The sequence below is a fragment of the Cupressus sempervirens genome, chromosome 2, assembly GCF_028749045.1.
Source record: "Cupressus sempervirens isolate cs-2001-9-10 chromosome 2, ASM2874904v1, whole genome shotgun sequence".
Lineage (NCBI taxonomy): Eukaryota > Viridiplantae > Streptophyta > Pinopsida > Cupressales > Cupressaceae > Cupressus > Cupressus sempervirens.
Genome location: NC_143119.1, coordinates 534,192,043 through 534,212,073, shown reverse-complemented (window position 1 = coordinate 534,212,073; position 20,031 = coordinate 534,192,043). Strand labels below are relative to the sequence as shown.

General features: G+C 36.2%; 1 protein-coding gene across 1 annotated transcript in view; it reads right to left on the bottom strand.

Annotated features, from left to right (window-relative positions):
- Window positions 1-20,031, bottom strand: part of LOC149573307 (Ribonuclease II/R family protein) — a 52,838-nt gene that overhangs the window by 14,366 nt on the left and 18,441 nt on the right. Inside the window, exons 2-3 of the mRNA XM_089814519.1 lie at window positions 18,146-18,684; window positions 17,916-17,969 (exon numbers count right to left, since the gene is read on the bottom strand). Coding sequence (XP_089670645.1) covers window positions 17,916-17,969; window positions 18,146-18,619 — 528 coding nt within the window. The 5' untranslated portion in view covers window positions 18,620-18,684. The remainder of the gene's footprint in view (window positions 1-17,915; window positions 17,970-18,145; window positions 18,685-20,031) is intronic.

Sequence of the window (20,031 nt, the reverse complement as noted above, 5' to 3'; positions counted from 1 at the left end):
ATAGGTTTGGCGCAAAATAGCAAAATATGAAGAATTAACGATTTTCTACAAGATTTTATGAGATTGCATGAAGTTGAATAGTCATCGCGTGTTTTCAAGAACACCATGGATTTAGAACTATTGATTGAGAAGATACCACGTGTTTATATCACTGAATAATTTCATATTTTATTTCCTTTTCTATTTTGTGACTGTTGCTCTATTAGACTGAAGGATAACAGCAAACCATAAATGTAACCTGATTTGACAATACAAAGGTCGGCAAACTTGATGGTGAATTGGTTTGTAATTCCATTTACCCTATTTGCTTGTCATGTTTTGTTGCCCATGCATAGATTAGTTCTACATTAAGAGTTGAAGGACAATTATATGTGATCCTGTGATAATCAGGTGGATTCCATTTCACTTTGATGTTTACAATATAGGTGATTCCATTTACTCTTTTCATGTATGGTTCTGCTTCTATTCTTGCTGATTTCATAACATATTAGATAGTTTCATTGGAAAATGAAAGATAAATGTGTATGAATCTATTAGTTATTGGTTGGATTCCATTTCATTCAAGGCTGATAGTGAAAGCAATTCCATTTACCCTCATGTGCATATCTCTTCATTCCTTTTCTGAATTTAGATGGTTAATCTACTTTTAGAATAGAAGAGTTAGAAATCTCAAGATAACCTACTACAGTCATTCCATTGGATGTGATAGGTTATTCAAATCCATCTTGTCTGAATTGTTTGTGCTTATAAGCAATTTGGTTATCCTTAACTGCTCTTAGGTTAAGAGCTTATAATGTCAAAACTTCTAATCTCATAAAAAAACATATTCATTGCATATCATTGCAAATCATAGGGAGTTGTACCTAATAATTCAAAAGGCAATGATAGAATACATACATTGACCCATTTGTTGGTAAACATCCTTTTGTCTCTCCAAAACATTGGGTATCAAAGAGTCAGTTTATAAAATCTAATAGGAGGACAAACTGTTAACCAACAAAACCCAAGTAGGTTGGTTCCTCCAAGTCGAACCTAGGTCAAACCAAGGCAGACCTAGGTAGATCGAGTGCAAACCATGTACAATACATCAAATTAAACTAGCCCTCAAGATTTCTTCCAGTGGAATTTTTATATCCAATTGTTGACAATGACCCCTGTTCGAATATTTGGAAGCTCTATATAGTAATGAATCATATTTGAAACGTTAAATAACATCTTCGATAGGTGAAGGAAGTTGCAAGCTACTTTTATAACATTTTACAAGTAGGATGTTAATTACAAACACACGAGCTCTTTGTACAATGAAAAAGTAATAAGTGTTGTACAACTTGGAAAACAATAATATTATTAGTGCAATTCATCCCAATAACATTGACAATGTTTGTAAACCAACTAATGCCTTTGATGAAGAAGAAAAGGAAATTTTAGATAATCCATTAGATGATTGAAACTTAGCATAAACTTCTAATTGTTGAAAGTCTATACAATGATACTTGAACTCAATATTATTTTAATAGTTTGGTGTTGATAATGGATATGATGGTAAGATTACCAGTTTATTGTGTTTTTGTTGTTTCTATGATACAATGTTAGCATTGTAATCTTAATTCATTTTTCTAGGCTGCATATATATATATATAACCTATTTTTGTACTAACAAACCCCCACACATCCCATTTCAAGATTTTGTCGTACCAGCGAACCAGTTCCTTGAACTTGAATTTGAATTGGTAACTTAGCGCACAAGGTGTCAAATGTGGAAAAAAAATGGGTAGAAGAGGTGGGATTAGGGATCTATGCCCCTGGGGAAAAAAAGAATTTAGATTCTTTTATGTTATGCCTTTGTGTTACATCCCAAATTTTTGCCCTAAAATTTTAAGTTGTTTATAGCCGTTGATATATCATGTTAGTTCCAGACGTTATTTAGTTTTCATGTTCATGTGAAATTGAATCAGTTAATTTTAGCCGTTGTATCAGTTTGATCATGTTCAGGTAATTATAGCCATTGCATCGATTTGATTATTAAATGAAACTAGTCAATTAAATCTATACGTTGTGTTCATGTGAAATGGAATTAGTTAATTTTAACCGTTATGTAATGAGATTTCCTAACGATCATTTGATGATTTTGCTTAACAAATTATGAATCTTGAATTGATATTTTGGCAAGAATATTGTTGAAAATGGTTACAAGATAAAGACCGGAGAAGGAGGGGAAGCATTACGAAACAAGGTCCGAAAATGGGATAATCATATGACCTAGTTATCAGGAATATCAAGTTTGATCTAAAAAGTCGCCATGGCAAGATTGTTAGGGCTTGACAATAAATTTCTAAGTGGAAAATTGCATGAGCTAAAAATTTTTAAAAAAACAATACAATTACTAAAATAAAATAAAATTCTTACCTCTATTTATTAAATAATAATATCATTTAATATTATATCACTCTCTTGATTAAAATCACATTTATAATACAATAATGCCACCTTATAAATACTTAATTATAATCTAACCAAGACAATAGTATAACATTAAATAATATTAATAAAACTTTTTCACCTTTGTTCCAACGTTTCATTTTTCCAATCGATGGAATTCAAAACGCATGAGTCTTGTAACGGCAAAAGCTGAAAAGCCATTTCAATATCTTTTAATATGTTTGCCTTGTCGTTTTCAGACACACACCAAAAGATTTCCGTCTGTTCCTTGCTCTGCCATAGTCTCAAAACTCTTATGATTTTGCAACCCGAGTTCATACATCAGAGGAAGTTTATCCACCTTGTTTCCTGAGCCATAAATCTCTAACTCGCAAGTCATTGTTCCCGTGGAAGCAACAAGAGGCATTAGCCAATATTAATAACTTATCCGCAAGGCTGAAAGTCACGTAAGGAGATATTGTTTCCTTTCAAAAAAATTGCTTATTTTCTTTCCATTTTGTGAACTTGTAAGTAGAGTCGTATTTCCTTAGACTTATCCTTGAAATACTAGTCGTTTGGAAGCAAGTAATCATGTTCACGATTCTATGAGCATTGAATCACGTAAGAAAACATTTTTACATTTTCCTTATTTTAGTAAGCTGAGTCGGCAGATAATCAATATGTTCTCCAATCATTAACAAAACGAGTTGAAATGTATATACACTTGTATCTGTACTTATGTCTAATTCATAAGAAATAGCTGACTTTGAATGATGTACTAGTTTAATATAAACTTATCAGGATTAACTAATTGCCATAATGTAGAATCTCTTGAAAGTAAGATTATTCCATCACCATATATACATTAAAAACTCTGTAGATTTTTCCTAAAAAGTATTCTTCTGATTTATAGATTAATGATCCCAAATCTGAGATAAGTCAAATTCCAAATATAGAAGAAACCTATAGGCTGCAAAGCTAGAATCTTATGAGTACATGCATGTTGAAATTAATGGTTCAGGCACCAAAGATGCACCGGCCTGATGACCTGTTAATGGTAAGGTGTAGATGAACCTATTTAAGAAAACAAGTATAAAAAGAATCGGTAACTAAGCAATTTCAAATAATCTAATAACTTTAGCTCATGCAAAATCCACTTTCAAAGTTAGTTGTTAAGCTTGAGTGGTGGAGATTGGGTTAAAAACCCACATCATGAAATCCTTGGCCAGGGTGATTAAAAGGCATACTTGTCATAGTAAATTGATCGTGTTGTTGTCCTGATGCTTCAGTTATTCTTCTGAATAGTTGTTGGGACCTCAACCCACCTGAATACTCTAATGGCTGAATCAATGAACATCCCGTGCCCGACCGTAGGGAGGGCCTTTCTATTAACTTAGAACTTGTGAGGATAACTAAAAAGGTCCACGGCTGGGAGGTTAAGCCTATGCTAATGCTTCTCCTCTCACCAAAGTCAAAGCATGAACAACCAATCAGAAAGATTTTCAACTAAAAAGTAAGTTTCTTCTCATCTAAAAGTATAGTAATTTTCATTTCAAAATTGTAAGTTTATTTCACTTAAAGGAAAAATATTATCTGAAAAATCTAGTTAGATGTTTATTTTCATTAATTTAGATTTATTTTCAGTTAATTATATTAATTAAATTGACATTGTTAAACTTGTTAGAATTAACTCTCAGATTTTCAAACAGTTTTTCTTGATTTTTCATGTCTTGAGAATAGGAAGTTAAATCTGATAGATATCTGATGAATTTAGTTAGTGGAAAAACCAGTTGTTACATATGGTATCAGAGCGTTGGGTTCAACACTGAACCTAGGGCACATCACCTTCCTAAAATTTACTAAAAACTGAAAAATATATAATACAGGATGCTAATACGAAGAAAACCTCGCAAGATAACACGTCATCCTATTTTTCCTTACCTCATCAAGAACATGACTAAGTACAATTATTCATGCTGTTCCGAGCCTCAAGATGATGAAACACTGAGTCAAGTCATTCAACGTATGAAGAAGGAAAGAATTTGTTGGACCACTGCCAAGAAGGCAGCATACAAGAATACACTAATTTTAGAGTGGAACGCTCAGCAGAACAATTCCTTCCTCCATTTTCATAGATCGTGGATAGTACGAGACATGTACCAGGCAGAACCAGAAGCTGAAAAGCAAAAATAAAATAAAACATATATATATATATATATATATATATATATATATATATATATATATATATATATATATATATATATATATATATATATATATATATATATATATATATATATATATATTCTATGGATGTAAAACTACCTCAATAGGGGAATTTTGTAAATAAAGAAAAAAATTTGCTTTGATGAGCAATGGAAATGAAAATTTTGCTTTGTTGAGCAATGGAAACGAAAATTTTGCTTTGTCGAGCAATGAATCTATCCTTGTAATAAAAGATTGCTTTGTTGAACACTGAGCAATGGATATAACTTTTGTGAATCAAAATTTGCTTAGTTGTAAATCTTGCTATTGGCAAATAATGGGAAATTTTAGAAATGAAAAATTTTCTTTGAGCAATGAAAAACTAAAACTATAAATTTTAATTGTGTAAACCAACAGGTGAAAACCTAAAATACATGAGTAACAATGAGAATGCAGAAAATCGAGAGATAGTGCATGAGAATCATCAATCTTCTAATGAATTACTACTTCAAATTCTACAAGAAACACAACTAAAACTGGAAACTATGGAGAAAAGAATGAGTGAGATGGCAGCCCAAATGGGGCAACATCGTGAGGAAATGCAAGACATACCCAACGCCGAGACAGAAGTCTCAAGTCATGATAAAACTTCCTCCCCAATACAAGATGATAAGCAAACGAAAAAGGAAATTGTGGCTGACTTAGCAACAGATATTAAAAAAATTAATCCCCCTAAGTTCTCCGGTACTGAGTCAGGAGAAGACGCCGAGGCATGGCTGACAGAGATGGAACAATACTTCGAGATCCGAAACTTTTCAGAAACCTCAAAGGCAGTTTGGGGTATATATCAATTCACTAGAGAAGCAGCAGCTTGGTGGGGAAACACCAAGGTGAAGCTGAATATTAAATCCACTGACATTACATGGGAAAAATTTGTAGACATATTTAGAACACAATGGCTGCCTCAAACTTTCTTTAATCAAAAACTCATGGAATTTCAGAATTTGAAACAAGGGGATTTGTCAGTTCATAGGTACTGGAAGAAATTTACCAAGCTACTTAAATACGTACCACCCTATCAACAAGACATCAACCTAAAAGTAAGAAAGTTTATTATAGGATTGAATAACAAGATAGGGGGAGCCGTAGATGTCCTTGCACCACGAACCATGGAAGAAGCCTTGGAAAAAGTTGTTCGACAAGAGCATAAGATTAAAAAGGATGATTCTATTCGAGACAGTAAGAGAAAGACCAATTGGAATTACGAGGGTACTGAATCTAGACCACCAAGAAAACAATTTAGGGATTTTAAGAATAATATATCTGAAAACAAAAGCAGCGGAAACAAAAACATTCAAGGAAATTTTCATGTGGTCAAAAGTGACAAAAATAATGAAGGAAGAGGACCACCGGGGGTTGTTATATTTGCAAAGGGAACCACTATAGAAGACAGTGTCCTAATCTCAATCAATCACAACGCACACCTCTGCCACAACAACAGCAAGTATTTCAGCAAAGAATACACGCAACCTTGGATAACAAACAGGCGCAGCAACAGTTAGGTCCCATCGAGACACCGGATAAGACTTATGGAAACCCTATAACTATACTCATCGATACCGGAGCAACTGAATGCTTTATATCACCTAGACTGTTAAGTAGATTTCCAAAAAGAACTGATTTTATAGCAAACCCATGGATGGTTGAATATGCAAATCAATCAAGGGCCAAGGTAGGGCAATGCCTGTTTGAAGCCCAGGTTGATTTCCCAAACTTCTCTACAGAATTGAATTTAAATGTAGCTCCATTGGGGTCCCATGATATTATCATTGGAATAAACTGGCTTAGTCAACATAAGGCTAAAGTAGATTGCCTTGCCAAAATCGTCAATTGTGTGAATGACAAAGATAGACCCACAAGTATATCAGGAATCAAACATGAAATTAGAGTCCAACAGATTTCAGCAATGCAACTTAAGAAACACGGAAGGAAAGGCTGTGAAATATTCGCAATAAAGGTTGAGGATACAAGAGAAACCACTTATGGGGATGATTATATTTACGAAGATGGGGAAATCAAGCATAAATTAAAAGGATCATTCGAAGAAAAATATCCTTACTTGAAGAACTATCAAGATGTATTTCCTAAGGAACTTCCTGGTTTACCCCCTTCTCGGAAATTTGATTTTACCATAGACTTAATACCGGGAGCAGAACCTATATCCAAAGCCCCTTATAGGATGACCACCACAGAGTTAATGGAATTGCAGATTCAATTGCAGGACATGTCAGATAAGAAGATGATTCGACCTAACTGTTGTGAGGTTTTCACACATCGCCCCAAAATCTTGGGGACCCCCTTTTTAATCGCCTTTAGGGCCAGTGGAGAAGGTTAGATGTATTTTTCACCCGGTTTCAACTTGATTTTCCAGAGCTATCAGTTCTATCCTTAGGCCAAATAAGTTCAAAATTGATTTCAACTTGGCAGGATAAGATTGTGAATTTTGTACTTAGACGATTTCTTTTGAAATTTTGGATTTAATTGTAAATTTGAATGATTTTCAAATAAGGAAATTTTTCGTTAGACTTAGGTTCTTGGAAAATCTTATTTTTTTTGGTGAAATAGAATTTAATTTTGTAAGATGAAGTTAAATTGCAAAATCGATTTTTACTCTAGAGGCAATTTTATTTTTTTGTCATAAAATTTTAATTATTTAGCAAAATCGATTTAGAGGAAAATTGCAAAAATTGGCTTTAATAGATTAAATTTGCCTTGAAAGCTTTTGGTATTTAATGAAATTGGTAAATTAATATTAAGAAATGGCTTTTGGTTAGCCAAAATTCAACTTCAAGGATGTATTAATTAGCAAACCATCATTAAATAGAAATTTTTAGCATCCCCAAGGCACCATTCAATTTCGTTTTGCAATTTGTGGTTAATTAGTAAATTAAAAGTGCAGTTTTCATTTTAGAAAATTAAAATTTTGGCAAAGTATTTAAAGTGGGCCACTAACTTAGCTTTAATTTTGGTTTTTTTTTCCTCTATAGGACCAAGTCGGCCAGCCTGGGAGGAAGGTGAAAGCTGCTATAAAGGGAGTCCCCTCCCATTTCATTTTCATCAATTCATTTGCTCCTCATGCTTGGGCGAATTTGAAGCAAGGGCAGATTTCCAGACTTGGCCGAAATTGGTGGAAGGCAGTTTTTTGGCGATTTTTGGGCAATTTCTCCATTGCCATTGTTGGGCGATTTGTCTAAGGGCCAGATTTTTTGCGTTTTTGGGGATTTTTGCTCCACTTTGTGGGCTGCGATTTGTGCCCTAGGTGGCAGATTTTACAGATTTTGCTCCTTCTTTGCTTGGGCGAATTTTGTGGAAGGGCAGATTTTTTTTCATGCTTAGCCGAATTTTGTGGGGGCCGAATTTTGTGGAAGACAAAATTCTGATTTTCTAGAGGGGCTGCAATTTTTTATATCAGATTTGGGCAATTTTGTTGGGAGAAGAGATACATATGAAAGTTTGATTTTTGCATAGAAGGCAAGTGTTGGATAAGCTTAGAGGCTTTGTCTTCTAATTTGCAAAGGGATTTGTAATTCTTTGATGTCATATCCCGGGTTCCGAAAAGTTGCTGTAAGATTATTAGTTAAGGTGAAAGTCATCATCTAGAGTTGCAAGGAGTGCTTAAGCTGACATCCATTCTTTCGCTCTTTTCTAAGAATTGCACTACTTGGTTCTTCTTGCCTTTTGGTCCACCACTCTACCATCCCGTAATAGGGCGACGAGCATGGAGGATGATAGTGCAAGTAAGAATCCCAAGCGGGCAAACGCTAAGAAAGACAAAGAGGATATGACGCCCAAAACTTCCTTCTTCTCGAAAATGAAGAAAATAACCGATACTAATATCGCTACAGTGGACATGATACGGATGAGGGACAGACTAAAGGAAGGACAATCCCCCTTGGCAAAGAGGATATACAAGAGCGGAATTGTACATGCAGCAGCTTTTCCTCCTACTTTGCCTTGTCCGGAATTGATTATGGAGTGTGCATCCAGATTTGATCTAGACAGTAAATCCATCATTTTTGGCGAAGGGAAGAGAGTGTTGGCCAACATTGGCGAACAAGCAATTGAAGAGACATTTAATATTCCCCAGAGCAAGGGCATGACAGTTGTAATGGTGGATCAGGCGGCCAAATCATTTCAAGGTAACCAAGAGGCCTACTTCTCACATCTAAAGCGGAATTGGATACACGAAGGAAGGAAAGGAGTTAACAAATCAACGAGGCTTACAGTGGCAGATTTCAAGCCGGAATATGGCGATCTCATTGTTCTTCTCAGCCGGATCATGGGCCTAGCTCAAGCTATGCAATTCGAAAACTGGATGTACTTCTTCATTGATGAAATTGAAAAGGGAAAAGGAAAATTTGATTGGGCTAGGATCATAAGTGAAAATTTAGAGTTGCAACTTAGAACAGTTCAAAACCAAAGGCAATTCTACATGGGATCCTATCTGTTTTACTTAATTGCTAGATTGTATGAGAGTCTGGGACTTAGGGCCTTAGGAGAGATTGGTAATGGGCCGGGGCAATATTTGGTGCATGAATGCTATCCGCAGCTTCATTTGCACAATAACAAGGATTACAAGATGTTTTGCGATGCATTCGCCATGAAGACAGTAAGGGTATTACAAGGGGCGCCTGCTAAGAGACTTTCATCGGAAGCAGAAGCAAGGATTAAGAAGTTTGGGAGTTGGTTCATCCAATTCCCGCAATTCACATACATTAGAGTGGCAGGAAGTACAGTTTGTCCCAAGAGGCTTCCAAGATACCCGCCCGACAAGGTAGTTTTGATGGAATTGGCTAGGCAGCTTGAGCACTATGATAGAGTAATGAGGAATGAGGGGAAAATAGGCGTTTCCTTCTCAATTATAATTGGCAATGATAGTTGCCCAAATCGGGCCGCCTTTGAGGCTGCGGAAAAGGAATTGGAGTGGTATCATCTAGGATGGTACAGAGCAAGGCAAGGATTCGACCCTGTTGGTCTTATCAAGGCATCTCATGGAAGCGAATTTAAGCATGTTCCCACTATAGAGGACTTTTGGGCCAATGCAAAGGATGATTTTCACGTGAGAAAGCTAGCTTTCTCGAGATTGTCGGTGAACATGATGAGAGATATCAGATGGAGAGGCCTTGATATTCCCGATCAATTGGAGGATGATCGTAGTGTGTTGAGAGAAGACTATGAGACAGTAGTTGGAACAGAGTTGAATCCAGTGGATTGGGACGATCATCAGGATCCTTCCTTGGAGGCAGTCACAAGGACAATAGATTTGCATACCGAGTCGTGGTATAATGCCAAGTTGAGAAAGCTACAAAGACAAAAGGTTCTCCTTACTTATGAGATGATGAAACCGAAGGAAGGTCTAGTAGAATCAATCGGACAGAAGGGTAAAAGAAGTGGCCGGCAATCGGAGGCAGTTAGAAATAGCAAGAAGAGGGCTTTGGAGGTAGAGAAAAGCCAAGAACGTTCGGAACCTCCAGCCAAGAGACAGCGGGCAGCGCCGTCAAGGGAGAGTATAACTAAGGCTAGAAGCCAAGAGGTCAATTCGAGTGATAAAGGGGCCACAGTGGAGGTGAGCTCTGATTCGGAATCAAGTGGCTACAGTGAAAGTACGGAGTACTCCCCTCTCTCGGAGAACCAGCAAGGAAATATGGCAGAAACTAGTAGAGAAGAAGATGTGCCGATTGATATTGAAGAGATAAGTCAGGCGTCTAAGGCCGTTGGTGATGCTTTGTTGGTCGAACCGAATCCGGATTTGGGGAGATGCACTGCACCACTATGGTTAAGGCAAATGCTTATGCCGAGAGGCGAGGTGGTAATGGCTCACGCAGTTGATGATATCCAAGGACTAATAGAAAAGGATGATAGCGAGAACCAAAAACAGATGGCAAATACGGTGGCAAGGGTAATCAGAAGCGACAGTGATGGTCACCGAAGGGTTCAGATTGCTATACCAACAGTCAATAAGGCAGTGGATGAGATTGCAGCCCAGGAGTACGAAATAGTAGAACATAATTTGGGAAGAAATACAGATGACATGGAATGTGAGGAGGTTCAGGAAGGCATAGCATCAATCAGAGAAAGATTGAGGAAGGCAAACGAAAGGATAGTAAAGTTGGAGGCCGAAAACAAATATTGGAGAGATTGCCAGCCAATCCAACAGCTGCATCAGGCAGCCCTTCCTCAAGACAGCGGGAGCAATTCAGAAGAGGTATCAGCTCAGTTACATGAAGTAAGGGGTTGGATCTATGATACAATCCAAGATGGGCGAAATTTCTTGCCCTCCTTCATCTCAACATTCCAGTCATTGGTGACTATTAGAAACAAATTCAGATTATTTGAAGAGGAATGGAAGAATTTTCTTCCCATCAAGGATTTGGTTATTCCTAGGCTGCAGGCGTTCATTAGGCTACCGGAGGCATATTTGGAAAGAGCCCGGTTGGTTGATGAGAGAGGATTGAGCATAGTTGAATCTTGGTATGTCGCATTGACTACCAGATTCAGAACACTTGAAGAAATTCATGATGAGATTGCACAACACGGCCCAAGCGTCGACACTTCCATTTCGACCATGATGAGCGACGTTGGGGTGGCGCTTGATTTTGAGGGTATTAGAGAGGAGGATGTCAGTGAGACAGGATTTGGATCGAGATTGGATGAGTTAGGAAAGGCTGCCGTCAAAAGGAAACATCTGAACACCCTTTCCTCACTCAATGCTTTTATTGGGTTTGCAAAGGAATATGAGAAGGATCACGAAAGGATACTACAAGCAGCAAACAGCGTAGCAAAGTCAGCAGAACTCCGAGCGAAGCACACACCTTGTCCTCCTATGGAAGAAGTTAACGAAAGGCTAGCTAAGTTCATTGCCTTAGCTAAAAGAACAAAAGAAAAAGGAAGAATTATATTAGAAGATCATCTTATGTAAGCCCAAGTGGCAACTTTCTCTTTCTTCTAGAATAGGACAAGTGTTTGTTTCTGATTGGCCACCATTTTGGTGCCTTCTCATTGGTTGCCACTTTTGCACTTTTTTCATTGGTCCATTGATGAGGTGGCATCTTCTCATTGGCCGATGGGGTGGCAACCCTAATTAGAGTTTTGGGATCCAATCTGGATCGTCGATCTTGTTTTGATCTCTACCGTCCATTGTATTTTGGACCTCTATATAAGGCCATTGGCTCTCATTTGTAAAAGGGGGGGGGGGGTTGGAGAAATTGTTGCGAAAATAATACCAAAGTGCTCTCTTTTTCATTGCATGTTGACTAAGAACATTGGGTGTTATTGCATGTTTTCTACTTCCACATAGTTAAATTTTCTTTTCAAGTTGAAGCAATTTCATTTCAAGTTGTTAGAGTAAGAGTAAAATAAAATGGATTGTTGCATGGTAGCTTTGGTAGATGTTTGATAGGGGTCAACACTAGGCCACTAGCATCCTAGCGGCTGGTTGGGAGGCTTTGTGTGGTGATCTAGTTTACTTTCCTTTGAAGCGTTGCATCTATGGAGGTAGGGCCGCTGGTTAGCCTTCATTAGATTCGATCCCCGTCCATCTGCTAACCTTCCATTCTTAGGAGTAGGAGTAGTTGAGCAGCCAAATTTCATGCTTAGAAGAGGTTAGTTAGAGAAGTAAACCAAAACATCGGCATTCTCACCTTCCATCGCCATTCACCCTACATTGCCATCATCGCACCATCAACATCATCTAGCATTCACACCGAACCACCATCTCCATTTTCTCACCAAGATCCAAATTTTTCTCAAACAAGAAAACGTAAGGCCGCCTATGTGATTACCAGCAAATCACATTGATAAAACTGAGCGAGTATCCAACGGTGTAAGGAACATTGGAGTTATACTCATGTCCCATGAGAGATAACTTTTCAAGAGAGGAATTGTGCATTTGATATTCTGTATCAAGCATCCAATTACTAATATGTTATGTAGTGACACAAAACTCGCATCAACACTAACGTCTCACCATGGGGAGCCCCTGTGTTATTTGTAAGAAAGAAGGATGGAACCATGAGACTGTGCATAGACTACAGAATGCTTAATAAAGTCACTATCAAAAATCGATACCCATTACCTAGGATAGATGATCTCTTTGATCAAATGAAGGGTGCAACTGTGTTTTCAAAAATTGACTTAAGATCAGGTTATCACCAACTGCGAATTAAGGAAGAAGATATACACAAAACCGCTTTCAGAACTATTTATGGACATTATGAGTTCACAGTGTTACCATTTGGGTTAACTAATGCCCCAGTAGCCTTCATGAACCTAATGAACAATATATTTCACAATTGTTTGGACAAATTTGTGTTAGTATTTATAGATGATATTCTAATATACTCTAAAAATGAAAAAAAACATCAAAGACATTTAGAGATAGTATAACAAAGACTTAGAGAACATAAGTTATATGGAAAATTATCGAAGTGTGCCTTTTTACCAGAAAGAAATACAGTATTTAGGGCATATAATTTCAGCGCAAGGCATAGCAGTAGATCCATCTAAGATTAAAGCAATTAAGGACTGGCCCATACTTAGAAATGTATCTTAAGTCAAGAGTTTCATGGGGTTAGCTGGATTTTACAGGAAATTTGTCAGGAACTTCTCAAAAATAGCCTATCCAATCACATCACTTCAGAGAAAGGGGAAGAAATTTGTTTGGACAGAAAAATGTCAATCAACTTTTGAGTTTCTGAAAGAAAAATTGAATACTGCACCTATTTTAAGGGTACTTGATCCACAAAAACCATTTGTAGTAATCACTGATGCTTTAGGTGAAGGATTAGGGGGCGTGTTAATGAAAGAAGAACAAGTCATTGCCTATGAATCTAGGAAGTTGAAAAATTACGAGCAAAATTATGCATTTCATGACTTGGAATTAGCAGCCATAGTACATGCTTTACAAATGTGGACACATTACCTATTTGGAAAACCCTTTGAGCTCCGATCCAATCATCAAAGCTTAAAATATATTTTTACTCAACAAAATTTGAATGCAAGGGAGCGGAGATGGTTAGAATTTCTGGCAGATTATGAGTTTGACATAAGCTACATTAAAGGGAAAGAGAATAAGGTGGCTGATGCTTTAAGCTGAAGAAGACATATTTCAGCAATAACTATAATAAAATTTCAATTGAGGGATCAAATCTTACAACATTTAGAGCGTGATGAATTTTATGAAGAAGTCAGCATGGCCCTTATTAGAGATTTGCAAGACCCCAAATATTCAGATTTTAATTTAGAAGATGATGGACTGTTAAGATATCACCACAAAATTTACATAGCAATTCAACCTGAGTTGCAAAGATTGATTTTAGGAGAGTATCATTCAGCTCCATATTCAGGACATCCAAGGGTAACAAAAATGTTATCTGACATAAAACCTTTATACTTTTGGAAGAGAATGAAAAGAGACATAATTGAATTTGTAGCAAGTTGTTTAGAATGTCGAAGAGTAAAGGCGAAACATAGACACCCAACAGGATTGTTGCACCCAAATGAGGTACCTAAATGGAAATGGCAAGTAATATCTATGGATTTTTTACAGGGATTGCCTATGACTAAGAATCGACATAACACTATTTTGGTCGTGGTTGATAGATTAACCAAGGTTGCACATTTTATTCCAGGGAATTTATCCAATGGAGCACCTAAGATAGCCCATAAATTCATAAAAGAAATATTTAGATTACATGGGGTTCCAGAGAAAACCATTTCAGATCGAGACACAAGGATAACTTCTAGATTTTGGCAAACACTATTTTCAGCCATGGGTACTAAATTGAATATAAGTTCAGCTTATCATCCTGAGACAAATGATCAGACAGAATGAGTGAATCAAGTACTAGAGGACCTTCTAAGGGTTTATTGCATGGATCAACAGTATCAATGGGAAACATACTTACCTTTGGTTGAATTTGCATATAATAAATCATACCAATCTTCGATCAAAATAGCTCCCTTTGAAGCCTTGTATGGTCGTAAATGCAGAACCCCAATAAGCTAGAATCGATTAGAGGAAAAGGTCATTGTTAGGCCAAAAATGCTACAAGAGATGGAAGAATAAGTATTTTAGATCCGCCAAAAATTGAAAGTAGCAAACAATAGGCAAAAAAGTTATGTTGATGCAAAAAGGTTACCCAAAGAATTTTCAATAGGAGACAAAGTGTTATTGAGAGTCAAGCCTCAGAAGAGTACAATTAAGTTTGGGAGGAATGCTAAGTTGGCCCCCAGATACGTAGGACCTTTTGAAGTTCTGGAGGTTGTTAACCCAGTGGCCTACAGGATTGCTTTACCTCCTGCCTTTGCCAGGATGCATAACGTTTTCCATGTGTCTTACCTTAAAAAGTTTGTTAGTCATCATGAGCACATGATTGATTGGAAATTGTTGCAGGTACGAGAGCCAGGGGTGGTAGAGGCAAAACCGCTCAGAATACTCGAGGTACATAAGCTGCGCTTACGGAATTGAGAGGTAACATAGTGCAAGGTCCAGTGGGACCAGTATTCAGAAGATAATGCTACATGGGAAGATTATCATGATATTTTTCAAAAATACCCCTACCTATTTACAGAAACTGGAAACTGAATATTTCATTCCTTTATTTTAATTTTCTGATATTATTTCATCGTGGACGATGAAAAACCTAAGGGGGTGGGTATGCTACATCCCAAATTTTTGCCCTAAAATTTTAAGTTGTTTATAGCCGTTGATATATCATGTTAGTTCCAGACGTTATTTAGTTTTCATGTTCATGTGAAATTGAATCAATTAATTTTGGCCGTTGTATCAGTTTGATCATGTTCATGTGAAATTGAATTAGTTAGTTATAGTTGTTGCATTGATTTGATTATTAAATGAAACTAGTCAGTTAAATCTATACGTTGTGTTCATGTGAAATAGAATTAGCTAATTTTAACCGTTATGTAATGAGATTTCCTAATGATCATTTGATGATTTTGCTTAACAAACTATGAATCTTGAATTGATATTTAGGCAAGAATATTGTTGAAAATGGTTACAGGATAAAGATCGAAGGAGGGGAAGCATTACGAAACGAGGTCATCCGAAAATGGGATAATCATATGACCTAGTTATCAGGAATATCAGGTTTGATCTAAAAAGTCGCCATGGCAAGATTGTTAGGGCTTGACAATAAATTTCTAAGTGGAAAATTGCATGAGCTAAAATATTTTTAAAAACAATACAATTATTAAAATAAAATAAAATTCTTACCTCTATTTATTAAATAATAATATCATTTAATATTATATCACTTTCTTGATTAAAATCACAAATAAATATTTGCAAAGTGGCACTATTATATTAAGATTTATAATACAATAATGTCACCCTGTAAATACTTAATTATAATCTAACCAAGACAATAGTATAACATTAAATAATATTAATAAAACTTTTTCACCTTTCTTCCAACGTTTCATTTTTCCAATCGATGGAATTCAACACGCATGAGTCTTGTAATGGCAGAAGCTGAAAAGCCATTTCAATATCTTTTAATATGTTTGCCTTGTCGTTTTCGAACACACACCAAAAGATTTTCGTCTGTTCCTTGCTCTGCCATAGTCTCAGAACTCTTATGATTCTACAACCCGAGTTCATACATCAGAGGAAGTTTATCCGCCTTGTTTCCTGAGCTATACATCTTTGACTCGCAAGTCATTGTTCCCGTGGAAGCAGCAAGAGGCGTTAGCAAGTATTAATAACTTATCCGCAGGGCAGAAAGTCACGTAAGGAGATACTGTTTCCTTTCAAAAAAATTGCTTATTTTCTTTCCATTTTGTGAACTTGTAAGTAGAGTCGTATTTCCTCAGACTTATCCTTGAAATACTAGTCGTTTGGAAGCAAATAATCATGTCCACAATTCTGTAAGCATTGAATCACGTAAGGAAACATCTTTACATTTTCCTTATTTTATTAAGCTGAGTCAGCAGATAATCAATATGTTCTCCAATCATTAACAAAACGAGTTGAAATGTATATACACTTGTATCTGTACTTATGTCTAATTCATAAGAAATAGCTGACTTTGAATGATGTACTGGTTTAATATAAACTTATCAAGATTAACTAACTGCCATAATGTAGAATCTCTTGAAAGTAAGATTATTCCATCACCATATATACATTAAAAACTCTGTAGATTTTTCCTAAAAAGTATTCTTCTGATTTATAGATTAATGATCCCAAATCTGAGATAAGTCAAATTCCAAATATAGAAGAAACCTATAGGCTGCAAAGCTAGAATCTTGTGAATGGTTCAGGCACCAAAGATGCACCGGCCTGATGGCCTGTTAATGGTGAGGAGGTGTAGATGAACCTGTTTAAGAAAACAAGTATAAAAAGAATCGGTAACTAAGCAATTTCAAATAATCTAATAACTTTAGCTCATGCAAAATCCACTTTCGAAGTTAGTTGTCAAGCTTGAGTGGTGGAGATCGGGTTAAAAACCCACATCATGAAATCCTTGGCCAGGGTGATTAAAAGGCATACTTGCCACAGCAAATTGATCGTGTTGTTGTCCTAATGCTTCAGTTATTCTTCTGAATAGCTATTGGGACCTCAACCCACCTGAATACTCCAATGGCTGGATCAATGAACGTCTCGTGCCCGACCTCGGAGTAGGGAGGGCCGTTCTATTAACTTAGAACTTGTGGGGATAAGTAAAAAGGTACGCGGTTGGGAGATTAAGCCTATCATAATGCTTCTCCTCTCACCAAAGTCAGAGCTTGAACAACCAATCAGATAGATTTTCAACTAAAAAGTAAGTTTCTTCTCATCTGAAAGTATAGTAATTTTCATTTCAAAATTGTAAGTTTATTTTACTTAAAGGAAAAATATTATCTGAAAAATCTAGTTAGATGTTTATTTTCATTAATTTAGATTTATTTTCAGTTAATTATATTAATTAAATTGACATTGTTAAACTTGTTAGAATTAACTCTCAGATTTTCAAGCAGTTTTTCTTGATTTCCATGTCTTGAGAATAGGAAGTTAAATCTGATAGATAACTGATAAATTTAGTTAGTGGAAAAACCAGTTGTTACACTTTGCCTTTTTTATGAAGCGAGCTTCTAGTGGTTATTTGAAGAAATTACAACATAACCAATGTATTCCATTTCTTATTAATAAAAATTACCTGGTTACCGATCAAAAAAAAAGTTCTGTTATAGAATAGCAATGTTTTGTGAAAGAAATGAAAATACAATACCTCAAGGCGATTGTGCATATTAACACGAAAAACAGCCTGAAAAGCTTCTCCTTTCTACACATGCATGTATGTGAAAAATATCATTAGTAATAAATATACTAAAATAGTTTACTGAACACACAGAAAATCAAAGACAGCACTGCAGATTTCATTAAAGAATTGAAGCAAAACAAAGCAGAGAAGATAAATCATAAAACATTAAATGTGAACTCTATAAAAATAAGTCTCACCTCTAACGCTTGATTGATGGCCTCAATTTGTAAGTGGGATGAGAAATGGCTTTTGTGGATCATATCAGAGGAGCCTTTTGATCTTGAATATAGTAAAACATCATTGTAAATACAGCCATCCAAAGCATCCATGTACCTGGACTCTGGCCATGAATTAGCACTTTCCAGCAGAGAAAAACCTTCAAAATGTTCAAATTGCCTGTCTCTTCTATCACAAAAAGGAGTTGACGCAGACATGTTTCCACCCAAATTACTGGCCACGTTGCTAACCCCATTACAATGTACAGATGGAAGAGGCCGATATGAACAATTCGAAATTGAATCCATTAATGGTAATTCTGTTGGAAATTCTGTAAAGCAATCTTTAAGATCCTGGCTTGAGCCATTGTTAAGTATCTGCTTTGGGTGTTTTACGGAACCTTTCAATTTATTATTTTTTATAAGAAGAGGGCATGAGAGTCTTTGGTCCACCATAGGGATAGAGAATGACACATGCTTGTCCGATCCTTGTCTTAGAAGATGACAACTCGAATTCCAATCTGTTGTAGAGAGAAATAACTAAGTCAAAATTTATAAATTTTATGTGTTTCCTACAAAACACGTCTGCAATAATTTCTCAATTGCTATTTTCCCTATAAACTTATGAAACAATAATAGAAGAAATTTGTTGCATATTTGAACGCTTAAAATTACATCAAAGAGTAGTTCCCAATTATGTTGAGCTATAATAAACTATCAGAAGTTTGTGCTTTAGGTCCTCAAAAAATTATGGACACCTCACTATTTTGACACAAATGACATCCAGTTTCGCAACCATTTTTTAATTTTGGATTTGATGAAATATTTAGGTGTTGGTTTGGTAGTTCTACAGAATGACTTGCATCTATAGGTTAATTCATATTTCACAGTTTCTCTGGAAAGGCATCATCAAATATTTACAGTTGTAAATGGATCTGATCTATCATATAGTCATAAAAAAGGGCATAACCTAGCAATGTAGATTTGGCTACATACAGCTTTGTACTGAGCTATATAAACCTATGCTTGAGGGTTTGCAGGTCCAGGTCCTGGGTATTGGTTCAGTTCGAACGGTTCGTCTGTGTGTTTGGTCAGGGTCCATCCCCACTGCAGGATTTGCAGGTCCAGGGCCTGGGTATTGGTTCAGCTTGAACGGTTCATCTGTGTGTTTGGACAGGGTCCATCCCCAGGCAGGCTGATTCATCCAGGCCGAACCAAGGTCAAACCCAAGTCAAACCCAGGCAGAACCAGGTGCACCAAGACCAAACCAAACAAAATAAAGCAGCAGTCTCACCTTATTTATTGTAATTCAATTGTTTCATAATACCATCAAACTATATCTCATTACATTTGCCATATAATTAGCCCGTTGGGATTATGTTAAATTAAATATACTTAGCCCGTCGAACAATATCTCATCACTCTACCATTAGGCCCCCTAGCCCATTCCTTTGTATAGGCTGGTCTAATTTTTACTTTTTCTCTTCTATAAAAATTTACCAAACCACCATATAAATTTTGTAATGGAATGAATAAGTTTGATTGGAGGCAGTGTTCATGGACAAATTATAACCACCAACCACAACGTATGAAGATCTTAAACAAATTATTAAAAATACAGTGAACACAAATTAAATTGGACCTGACTTTCAATTCATTACAAGACTTTAACACAATTCAGATGGCAAAAAACAAACAGAACTGGTAAAATGATTTGTCGCTAACCCTTGCTAACAGGAAAACTGGGAATCAGGAACATTATTGATGCAATTGATCCCATTGGCATTGGTACTGTTAGTGAATCAATTAATGCCATTGATGATGAACAAGAAGATTTAGATAATTCATTCGATGATTGAATATTTGTA